Source organism: Brassica napus, chromosome A4 (assembly GCF_020379485.1).
Source record: "Brassica napus cultivar Da-Ae chromosome A4, Da-Ae, whole genome shotgun sequence".
Classification (NCBI taxonomy): domain Eukaryota; kingdom Viridiplantae; phylum Streptophyta; class Magnoliopsida; order Brassicales; family Brassicaceae; genus Brassica; species Brassica napus.
This window is the reverse complement of record NC_063437.1, coordinates 12,925,019-12,936,350: the sequence shown is the minus strand read 5'-3', so window position 1 is coordinate 12,936,350 and position 11,332 is coordinate 12,925,019. Positions and strand designations below refer to the sequence as shown.

Sequence of the window (11,332 nt, the reverse complement as noted above, 5' to 3'; positions counted from 1 at the left end):
ATTTTTTTAAAAAATGACAAAAATTTAAATATTCCTAGTCAAACATACAAATAGCTTAAGAATTAAAAAATGGAAAGTAACATTAACCAGACAAATCTTAAGAATCTAAACAAGCGAAAAAGAACATTTGATCAATGTTTAAAACATTCCAAAACTAACATTGCAAAAACTAACGCCTCTTATGTTTATTCTTCCAATACATACTATACAAATGAAGAAAAACCAAAGAAGTGTCACCAACACAAATAGATCCTCCAACCCATGTAGCTCCCCTAACCCTAGTAGCTCTTCCAACTTCAACAGCTGCACCTTGAGGTGAGATTGTTGTAATTTAATGTTATCTAAACTCATTAAGCAAAAGAAGAACATTAAATACAACAATTTATGCTTCTTGTCGTTGAGATCGGATGAGGAATGTGGGAAGCTTAAGAACAACTCATTGAATGTTTCGACCATCCTATCATAAGAACTATAAATAGATTGATCTGAAACGGTTTGGAAAATAAAAACAACTAGAAACCAGCGTCATAGTTCAATAATTATACATTACCTTTTTTGAAAAATATATTTTGTAATAAGAATAATGTATACTAAATATTATATCATTGATTGCATGAATATGTGAAGATGAGAACATAACACCTCAAAAGATCCAACTCCATGACCTTCTCCAAATTTAACGTTCAATCCCAAATATCTTCATAGTATTCAGACAAAATAAGTTAAAACAACATTTAATATAAATATCAAGATCAAAAGAGAATGAAAACCATACCGAATTAAGATAAATTCACATAAATTCACAGTGACCATTTCCATGCTCCATAATTCTTTCAACCCATGTTTCTCTTATTTAAAACCATTTTTCAGTTCAACTGCATAATGCATGAAAATTTTATTGTCACCCACATAATTCTATATCTTGAATGGTGTTTTGCAACTTTGAGATAATTTATTGATGTCGTAAGTTAATGACATCTCTATACAGTGTACAAGTACTGAACTATGTGCAAACATTTGTCTATTCTTTTGTGGTCTTTATTATGTATTTTCTCATCTACTATCATTTTTCTAATATTTTTATTTATTCATCATCTTATAATTACTTTCGCTTGTTGTTTTAATAATCTTTTAATTGAAAATGATATTCTATGTCAAAATAGTTGATTTGGTGCTTTGATTTCTTAAACATTCTTTTATTTTTTAAATCTTAGTTTTGATTTTGATCAATAAAAACATAGACTTGTTCACTTCACTTTATTGAAGCAATTGATTATCACACTTAACCTAGATTTCTCTCTTAGAAGCTACATAATTCCAGCGGTCAAGTATTAGTAAAAAATACAATTGATAACCAATTTTTTTACAATAAGAAATCAAATTCATTAAGATCATAATAACCCAAAAATTCTAACAAGTGAATTATAATTCATAAGATCTTAGATCAAATAAAATATAAATTTCAGTTAAAACCAGTAAAACTAAAACTGAATATCCAAACCAAAAATTTTAATGTGATTTTTACTTTTGTCAATAAAAAACTGAACTGAAACTAAATTGTATTCAAACTGACCATTTTTGGAGGGCCGATCTTGAGTATATGTTAATTACACATTGACCTATATCTTCCAAAATTTTAGGAAGAATTCATATATAACCCTTGCTACATTTTAACCCTCAAAACATATTATACATAAGTATTTACTGAATAATAGTACCCTAGACCATTTAACACTCATTGATGCTAATTAATTTCCCTGAACAACCCAAAATACGTATGTTTTTTAAAGTGATATATTTATGAGTTAAAAGATTGAATCAAATTGAACTAAATCCGACGCACCTTTGAAAAATATTAAACCTAACTGTTTCTTGAATACTAATAATTGTTAACAATTTTTACGGTAATTTTCCTAAATCTGACATAGAGTAAAGACAATATTTGGAAGAAAAGAAAAAGGAGTACAGATAATATTAAAACATTTTACCGTCTCATATAATATAACAGCAAAAGCCAAAAAAAAGAAGGAAAAAAAAAAGAAAAAAAAAAAAAGAAGGAAAAAAAAAAAGAGAGAAGCAAGTCGTTACCCTGTCTTTCATTTCCTTAAGAATTTTAATTAAATTAAAATGTTAAATGGCCTTTAGGCCTATCGGATTCACAATCTCCTCTCTTCGCAACGCTTCCGCCGCCAACGACCTCCGCTTCTCCTTCCTCTCCATCTCTTCTCCTTCTCCGGCGAAGAAGAAGAGCCTCCTCTCCTTTCTCCGTGGATTCGCCTCTCTCTACCGCCAACAACCCCGCGTGAATAAATCGGAAACGCTGGCGCAGAAGATCGGTAAATCCATCCGGCGTGCCGGTGCGCCGTCGAAGGCTAGGGTTTACGCCGATGTCAACGTCATAAAACCCAAGGATTATTGGGACTACGAGTCCCTCGCTGTTCAATGGGGGTACGTATCCTCTCTTATCTAATTACATCGCTTGCTAGATCTTTCATCATTGGTATGCGATCGATTTTTGCTAGAATCAAGGTGGAATATAGGAATATAGATTGGTTACGGCTGAGTCAATTATGGAATGTAGATTTAGGTTTCTTTGAATTGGAGTTTTGTGTGTTGTGGTTACTATCATTGTGTTGTTGTTTAAGTTAGCTTCATTGATTATGATGCAGTTCACAGGATGATTACGAGGTTGTTAGGAAGGTGGGAAGGGGGAAATACAGTGAGGTCTTTGAAGGCATCCATGCCACTGATAACGAGAAATGCGTTATCAAGATCTTGAAGCCTGTCAAGAAGAAGAAGGTTTGTTGAAATCTAACTTAATGCTCAGGAGAAAGTGTGAGTTCATCTCTGACATAAGTTGTTGCTCCTTCTTGGTGCAGATTAAGAGAGAGATTAAGATTCTGCAGAACCTCTGCGGCGGGCCGAATATTGTCAAGTTGCTCGACATCGTTAGAGATCAGCAGTCCAAGACGCCGAGCTTGATATTTGAGCATGTGAACAATAAGGATTTTAAAGTCCTCTATCCAACTCTCTCAGACTATGATGTTCGTTATTACATCTATGAACTTCTGAAGGTACGTTATATCTTTCACTGCGTTTCCTAGAGACATTTCATGTCTATTTTGCTTGCTGTGTCAAACTGGAGCAAAAGCTTTCTCTTGCTTGTGAAAATGACAAGTAATGTTCTATTTATTATGTTATTGAGGTCGTCTTACTTTTGTAAGGAATGCGTTGTACTCGCACAGCCTTTGCCCTTTTCAACCTTATAATTGATTGTCTTTTCCTCTTTATTATGTTGTGCTGCCCACTTAGTTTACCTATTGGTCTTTAGAACTCAGTTCTTTATGTAGAAAATATTCAAACAGATGCTTGTTAATATGAATGTAGCTTATGTATCCATGCTTCATTGTGAAAGTGTGTGGGATGCGTACTTGTAATACGTCTTCATCTTTACTTACTTAGACCGTTATTTCTTGTATCTGATAGACTGGGATTGATGTACAGTGTCCAACCTTATTTGACTTGTGAACAGTACTCTTCTGTAAAGAAAAGCTGTTAAATTGTTTTTTTTTTTAATCTAATTCTAATTGTTTTTATCCGTTTCTTTTGGTAATGTGTATGCAGGCGTTGGATTTCTGCCATTCGCGTGGAATCATGCACAGGGATGTGAAGCCTCATAATGTTATGATTGATCACGAGCAACGGAAGCTACGCTTAATCGACTGGGGTTTGGCAGAGTTCTACCATCCTGGGAAAGAATACAATGTTCGTGTTGCTTCAAGGTATTCCCTTTTGTTATTTATTAGTCTCTCTGTCCTCTGCAAGATTCTCGTTGTTGTAATTATTAAACAATGTATCTCTTTGTACATCGAGATTCTGCGTGATACATTTTTCATACTTCATCTAAGTTGATATGAAGCATTCGCTTGATATACATGTGATGGACAGATACTTTAAAGGGCCAGAGCTGCTGGTGGATTTAATGGACTATGACTATTCCTTAGACTTGTGGAGTCTTGGCTGCATGTTTGCTGGAATGGTAAGCGTTTTAAGATGTTTAGTTTAGTTTGGTTTGTGGTGTATTGTTAAGAACTTTCGTGCGCTTCGCTTATTTCACCATGCTTTGTTTATACAAGCATTTGTGGTGTCTGATGCGTAATTTTTTATGCAGATATTCCGCAAGGAACCCTTCTTTTATGGTCATGACAACTATGATCAATTGGTCAAAATAGCAAAGGTAAGATCTTCGAATCATCATGTTCCTCTAAGTTATAGTTAACAAGTACTTATAAATCTTGTAATGGTACAATGACATGTGTTTTTTTAACTATGGAAGGTACTTGGCACAGACGAACTCAATACCTACCTAAATAGATACCGCATAGAGTTGGACCCTAATCTTGCATCCCTAGTGGGGAGGTATCCCTCGTTTTAGAAAGTTTTATTTTCTTCCCATTTCAGAGTTTTGAATGATTGCCTTGTTGATTCTATGCAGACATAGCCGAAAGCCATGGTCAAAGTTCATCAATTCCGAAAACCAGCACTTGGCAGTTCCTGAGGTATACATACTTTTCTTTTCTCTATATATTTAAGAAGCTTTTGCGGTAAAAGGTTGAGCATGATTCAGTTGCTTTGGTTTATTTTTCTTTGAGAAGGCTGTTGATTTTGTGGACAAATTACTGAAATATGATCACCAAGAAAGACCAACTGCTAAAGAAGCAATGGTAAGAAACATTTTTTTCACGTTTTAATATTATATTTAACTAGTTTCGTTATATAATAATTGAGTTGAGAATATGTGGATTTTTTTTGCAGGCACATCCGTATTTCAACCCGATTAGAAATGCATAAAGCAGTCGCAACACCACGCGTGGCCAATGATCCTGAAACATTTGCTTGTTCATTCCTTTTTTTTATATCAAATTTCATTTCTTTACGGATTCTATTTGTTTTAAAAGTCGGTTTGCCATATTTCTTTTTCTTAATTGTGCGTGTTGCTGTTTTGATCTTTCTCAGTGTTTCCTTTGAATCTTGCATGATTTAAAACCCCAACATTTTTCTTTTGACGCATCCGATACCCCCCACCCACCTTAAGAAAGCAAATAATAATAGAGAACTTTACCTTCGAGACAATTTCTAATGTATTTTACTATTTCTATCCCTAAAATAAAATTCTATAGTAGAAGCGGATTTTGTTCCAGTGTATCTTTATAAAATGGCAATTTCTAGTTATGGAATAAAAAATAAAAAATTTCTGTTTATTCCTCTAATTAAAAAGGCTAATATTCTAAAAATCGGTTTATACGGTGCCTAGCCGTTCGCTTAGTCGATAAATATCCCTTAGTCGGTAAATCGGGATATAAGTGAAACAATTTTTCAACCCGATTTGTTTTAAAAAATTGGTGTAAGCGTTCAGAAAATCAGTTACGCATCTACCTAAACAATAATCTCTTAAAAAAATGCTTTACCACTACCTAACGATTTTTAAAACATTGCAAAAGACACATTCTAAATTTGGGACTTCTTTATTCTAGTAATAAAAATACTCCTATTTTACTATAATTTTTAGTTAGTTTCAACCAAAACCGTTATTGTTTGACTATTTTATTTCCAACAAAATTTATAACTTTATATTATAGTTAATTTTTCGTTAGTATTACAAAAAAAAATTATTTTTTCGTAACATACTATACCTGTCACTATTTTATATTCTAGTATATAAATAAACTTATAAATGTATAAAACAAAACATAACTTTTCTTTCTTTATATTTAGATATCCATATGTATATATTTTAATACATTTTGTTAAAAAATATCAAATTTAAATATGTTTACCGTGTATTTTGATAATTGTGGATCAATGTTTTTTGGATAAATTTTTGATGGGCGAAAATATGGACGACAAAATTGTCGATGGAAAATAGTGCTATGAGCAAATGAGTTTGAATAAGTGAGTTATGTATTAGACATAACATATATACAAATGTATCCATGAAACATATCAAAAGAATCTATCCAAAAAAATACTAACAGAAATATAACAAATGTATCCACGAAAACATATCCATCAAAACACATCCATTAAAATAACTAAATATGTCTCTACATTCACCCATTTATAATTTAAACATGTGCATGACAAATTTTGAACTTGTCATGCTCAACATCTTAACCAGATGTTAAATTATATTTGTCCAATACCTCATATCTATGATAGTTTTAGCCTTTAGGAAGATAACCGAGAAAACCTAGCCATGGTGCTAAATCATTGTCTAACTTGCTGATGGCTTTACAATTTATAATAATTTCTCCAAACAAATATTTATATTTGTGATTCGTTTTGACGGATATCCAATTTTTAAAAAATATTCGCGGATTACTCGATTCACCGTCAGGTATATCATAAATATTTAAAATAAAAGTAAATTAAATATAACATTAAAATTAAATAAACAAACCTTCATGGTACCAATTTAAAATAAAATAATAATATCATACCAAAAAAAAATATCTTTAACATAAGTTGTAAAGCAAAAACAAAAAAATAATAATATTAACAACCTAATAAGAAAAATCATATGTTAACATTTGACTCAATATAAACATTAAACTAGATATTAAGTAACCCAAAACAAAGATATTAAAAAACAACTTAAAATACAAAATTAACCAAGTTATTTCATAAAATATGTGTATATATATAATGGCTTTTATAAAATTACATTACATATCCATAAATATACGGATCGGATCAGATATCCAGCTTTAAAAAAATAATATGTGTGATTTGCTTTATTTTTTACGGATATCACATTTTGCTATACTTTCTTTGATCAGAAGCTGTATGGATATCCAGATTTTTGGATCAAATCTAAAAAAATAATAGATCGGATGAAATTTAACGAATAATATGCCCAACCCTAGTTGTAGCGGACAAAGGGAAAAAAATAAACCTGTTTTGTTCGAGTGTTTTTGACCATGCAAACATGAGCAAGCGCTCTCCAATCCCAAAGCATTTTCATTGTTATTGGGTTTTTAAAATATGGATTATTTGTTTTGAAAGTTCTTTAATTTAAAGCGGCAATTCACACAAAAATATGGTAGAATATCTTAAAATTATAAACGATAAGTTATATAGTTATATTGATCAGAATCTCTGAAGGATTCTTAAGATTGCAGAAACTAGTCTTTATTATGGATGAAATGCTCAATTTATTAGAACTAGTGAGTTAATTAATAAGACTTGGAACGGAAAGGTTCACTTGGGGGACTTTGGGGAGATGTTTATAAGCAGGTCCTTGGTGATGCAAGGAAATGGTGTCCTAGTCATCTCACATGCTTGGACCACCGAGAAATCGTAAGTGGTCACAAGATGGTGAAGGAAGACTGTCATTTGAAGCTTCGCAAAATCTGCTCCTACACACTGTCTCGTTCCACCTCCAAACACCATCAAAGTTTTAGTCACTGACCTCAAGTCTTTCCCCTGCCAAGACAAAGCCTAATTACTATATGATACTTCTTTTGCTAGCTAATGGTGTGTATTGAAAATGTTAAAATAAATATATAAAATACCTCCCATCTCCAGGGATTGAAGTCCAACGGTTTTTCATAGATTTGAGAGTTATAGTGAACCACAGATGGTGCAACGGCCACGATCCAACCCGCTGGAATTATATATCCTGTTGGCAAGAATATTTTCTCCATATAACGTCTAATTAATAATATTGGAGATCATAGAATTTATATGATGTTATATGAGTACGATTAACTCACCTTTAATTTCAACATCTTTCAGGGCCTTTCTAAATAATATGGAACCCAAGTTTGACAGTCGAAGTGACTCATTGATAACCTACACGGACATTACATTACATGTATAGATTGTGAGACATCATGCGTATATATCCTAAATTTTCAAGGTAGCTATAGAATGTTTTACCATGTTAGTGAAAGTCATGTTGTATTTGTAATCTTCCCAGCTAACTCCAGCTTCCTTATCTTCTCTCTTTTGTAAAATCGCCTCATGCTCTCTCTGACACATTATATAGATGAGCGTATTAATTCAAGCAGAGTTACGCCTCAAATAATTTTAGTTTTTAGATTGGTTTTTGGGTTTACTTAAGAAAATAGAGAAACTATATATTTTAATGTTGTTTATAGACGGGGGTGTATGCATCCAGAAAAGTGAAGTTTAATGAAGAGTAACCATAAATTTATTGTATGGGTTACACCTAAACCATAAGAGCATACCCATTGGTGAGTATCTCATTAATTAATGTATTCTTAGGTAATATTAATTATTTAGTATAAATTAATTAACAATCAAAATTTAAATTATGAAAATAAACTAAACCAAATATGAAAGAACACATATTAGATAGGCTAGATAAAATATCCATAAATTTTGATTCAGTTTGTTTTCCGTTTCGATTCGAATAAAAAAAATCTGAATATTTGTAACTTTAAGAAGCAAAACAAATAGTAACATGAAATATCAGTAAAAATGAATCAAGTCACAAATTCTACTATTCTTAGGAAAGAATATCCGATCTTTGTGATCGGTTATATGTATATATACATACATATATTTAAATAATTATATATAATTAATATATTTATCTAAGTTTTATACTATTTTTATTTATTAAATATATTATTTTAGTTATTAGAGATTTAAGAAGTAAATAACATTTATCTTTTTGTAGTAAAACATTTTTTTAACCAGTATTGTTAAAAATTACCCAAAATTAATCCAAAAAGCAAAAAGCTCACAACCAATATATAAGACCAAAAACCATTCTAGCAACCACAAACATTCACGCATGGCCTTATCTTCTCAAATTAACAGATATTACCTTCAGCTCTGTAAGCACTTTTGGGTTTTTGAATAGCAAGTTGACCATCAAGGCAGTAGCGACAGATGTAGTATCTTTTGAGATGACTCCAATAGTTAAGAGAAGGTTTATTACAGAAGCTTCGTCATAAATGCTGCCTTCTTTCTCCATCTCCTCTAGTAACGTGTCTAGGAAGTCTCCGTGTTGTTCTCTTGACTCTTTCCTCTTCTTGAGAGCTTCCTTTATTACCTGCATCGCTCCTTTTCTTGCCTAGATAAAACAATTGAACGATAAGTTGATGCAGGCCCGGTCCAGATCATGGACAAAATAACCGGTCACTTTAGGCATCACGATTTCATGCGATAAGTTAAGTAGTACGTAGGATATTATGAAAAATTTATATAGAGAATAAGTGCACAAAAAATTTATTTAAACGTAGGGCATTTACATTTTTAGAAAATATCATACCCGCGGGCGAGTTAACTTGCCACTTACTAACATAGAAAATTTGGAGAAATGGCGTCACCTTAAGGACATCGTAAATAATTTTCCAGGTGGAGGGAGCAAAGGGTGACCGGATCCAATCTAAATTGAAGGCCTTGAAATGATCTATAAGTTTTGCTCGAGACTCTGTTTTGAGGTTACTTATCAGCTTCGTTGTCATGTACGATGATATCAACTACAAAATTGAAGAGTTTAATTAGTTTTGAAAACTTAATATTGTTTAAGAGAAAGAAATGTAAGATGTGTAAGAACTTACACTTGAAACTGCATCCCTAAGGTCGAATGTGCCTTCGCTAGCCTTCCAGTTAAGATGCTGGCGGGTCGCCTGGTTCATGCTTCTTATCATATTTATCTTCAAACCTTCAGAACCAATAAGATGCATAGTGGTTTTCTTTAAATGCTTGTGGATGTCCCCTGTCTTGAAAAACAAATTATCTTTTCCAAGAACCTTGACAAAAACATCAGGATAGCTATGTTCGAAAGACTGGTTCTCTTGTCGAAAAATCTCGAAGATAACATCTGAGTCCGTACATATCACAGTTTTAGAACCCATAATATTGGTCCGAAACAACGACCCGTACCTAGAAAAACATTCATACAAACACAACAAACTTAGATATAAACAACGTTTCCTCTCAGCTAAAAAAGAATCTACGTATATATATATATACAGAGACTTGAGTCTGACCTTTGCATCCTATTCTGAAAAAAGGATGGGATCTCGAGAAATCCACAAGGCTTAAAGAAATCAACTGTCTCTCCGATGAGCGGGAAACCCATTGAACCTGGCGGTAACTTGCCACTGCACCTGACGTTTGGGTTCGACCATTGGTACAACCAATGGCTGATCCTTACAACAACTAAAGCTATGACTAATACCTCAATGTTCCACATGAAACTCATCATGCGCTGCCTCTCAAGTCTCAATGCTTGACCTTGACAACAACTTTCACTTTGATTAAATAAATAACAGTTTCTGCTTTTATAGTTTGTACATGTACTGTGGAAATTGTAGGTAGGTAGTACTCCCTCCGCTTTGTTATAAATGTCTTTTTAGAATTATTTTATTTTTCAATATACTTGACGTTTTCCAAAAACAATGCAAAATATAGTGACAAATGACTATGTATTTTACCCTATATATACTTACTTTACTCTGTGGCTATGTGCTTTACAAGACATGATAATGAATTGATGATGAGGATAGAAAAGTTATTGTATTGGATGCTTTTATTTGTGTGCAGATCTCTACTATGTCATATAAAAAGGAAAGCAGAGGGAGTAATTAAAATACAGGAGAAAGAGTAACAAGAGTTTTTCATAGGCCAACTCTTTAGACAACTAATATTAGACCATTTCTAATGGTATGTCACATCGAAAGAGAAAATGAAGAAAATCTTTTTTTGCATGGTACTTATTTCTTGATAAAAATGAGGATATGAATAGTTGCATATCAAATTTGAGAAAATACTATTCACAACATCATTTGGATGTTAGAATTCTTTTTGCAAGTTGATCTTTCAATTTTTATGTATTTTCATATCTAAAAATGTTAAATATATATGTTTTATACTTAAAAAATTGTTAATATTTTCATTAACACAATTATAATTCCAATAAATCACTGTGTATTCTATTAAAAACTAAACATATGTATATAATAAAGATTTAGTTAAAATAAAATTATTGTGAGCTAAAATTTGTAAGTTTTAAAATAAAAAATACTAATATAATTTAATAATAATTATTAACAAAAATATTTGAAATATTCTAATTTGAGAAAATAAAATTAGAACTTTTAGAAAAAAAAACTCAAAACTCATCATTTTGAGAGAACCATTGAAGATTTAGAGATGGTAAGGTTTTGAGAAGGATATTTCAACCAAAAAAACTGTGAAAGAGAATTATTATTATTATTTTCTGAAGTGTTTCTGGACTAATGAGACACTTTCTAAAGACTTTTGAGCCATTTGTTTAACATGTATTTAATTT

At 31.8% G+C, this 11,332-nt stretch overlaps 2 protein-coding genes across 2 annotated transcripts; one reads left to right on the top strand and one right to left on the bottom strand.

Annotated features, from left to right (window-relative positions):
- Nucleotides 1-2,058: 2,058 nt before the first annotated feature.
- LOC106446460 (casein kinase II subunit alpha-4, chloroplastic) lies at nucleotides 2,059-5,070 on the top strand. The gene is made up of 10 exons (XM_013888195.3): nucleotides 2,059-2,448; nucleotides 2,670-2,799; nucleotides 2,880-3,074; nucleotides 3,625-3,782; nucleotides 3,949-4,039; nucleotides 4,172-4,237; nucleotides 4,337-4,419; nucleotides 4,496-4,559; nucleotides 4,656-4,724; nucleotides 4,816-5,070. The coding sequence occupies exons 1-10, from the start codon at nucleotides 2,135-2,137 to the stop codon at nucleotides 4,849-4,851; spliced, it is 1,206 nt and encodes a 401-aa protein (XP_013743649.1). The 5' UTR covers nucleotides 2,059-2,134; the 3' UTR covers nucleotides 4,852-5,070.
- A 2,030-nt stretch (nucleotides 5,071-7,100) lies between these two features.
- LOC106449815 (cytochrome P450 708A2) lies at nucleotides 7,101-10,321 on the bottom strand. The gene is made up of 8 exons (XM_013891509.3): nucleotides 10,029-10,321; nucleotides 9,597-9,921; nucleotides 9,363-9,515; nucleotides 8,858-9,106; nucleotides 7,942-8,034; nucleotides 7,776-7,854; nucleotides 7,575-7,681; nucleotides 7,101-7,485 (listed from the first exon to the last, which is right to left on the bottom strand). The coding sequence occupies exons 1-8, from the start codon at nucleotides 10,244-10,246 to the stop codon at nucleotides 7,261-7,263; spliced, it is 1,449 nt and encodes a 482-aa protein (XP_013746963.2). The 5' UTR covers nucleotides 10,247-10,321; the 3' UTR covers nucleotides 7,101-7,260.
- Between the last annotated feature and the right edge of the window lie 1,011 nt (nucleotides 10,322-11,332).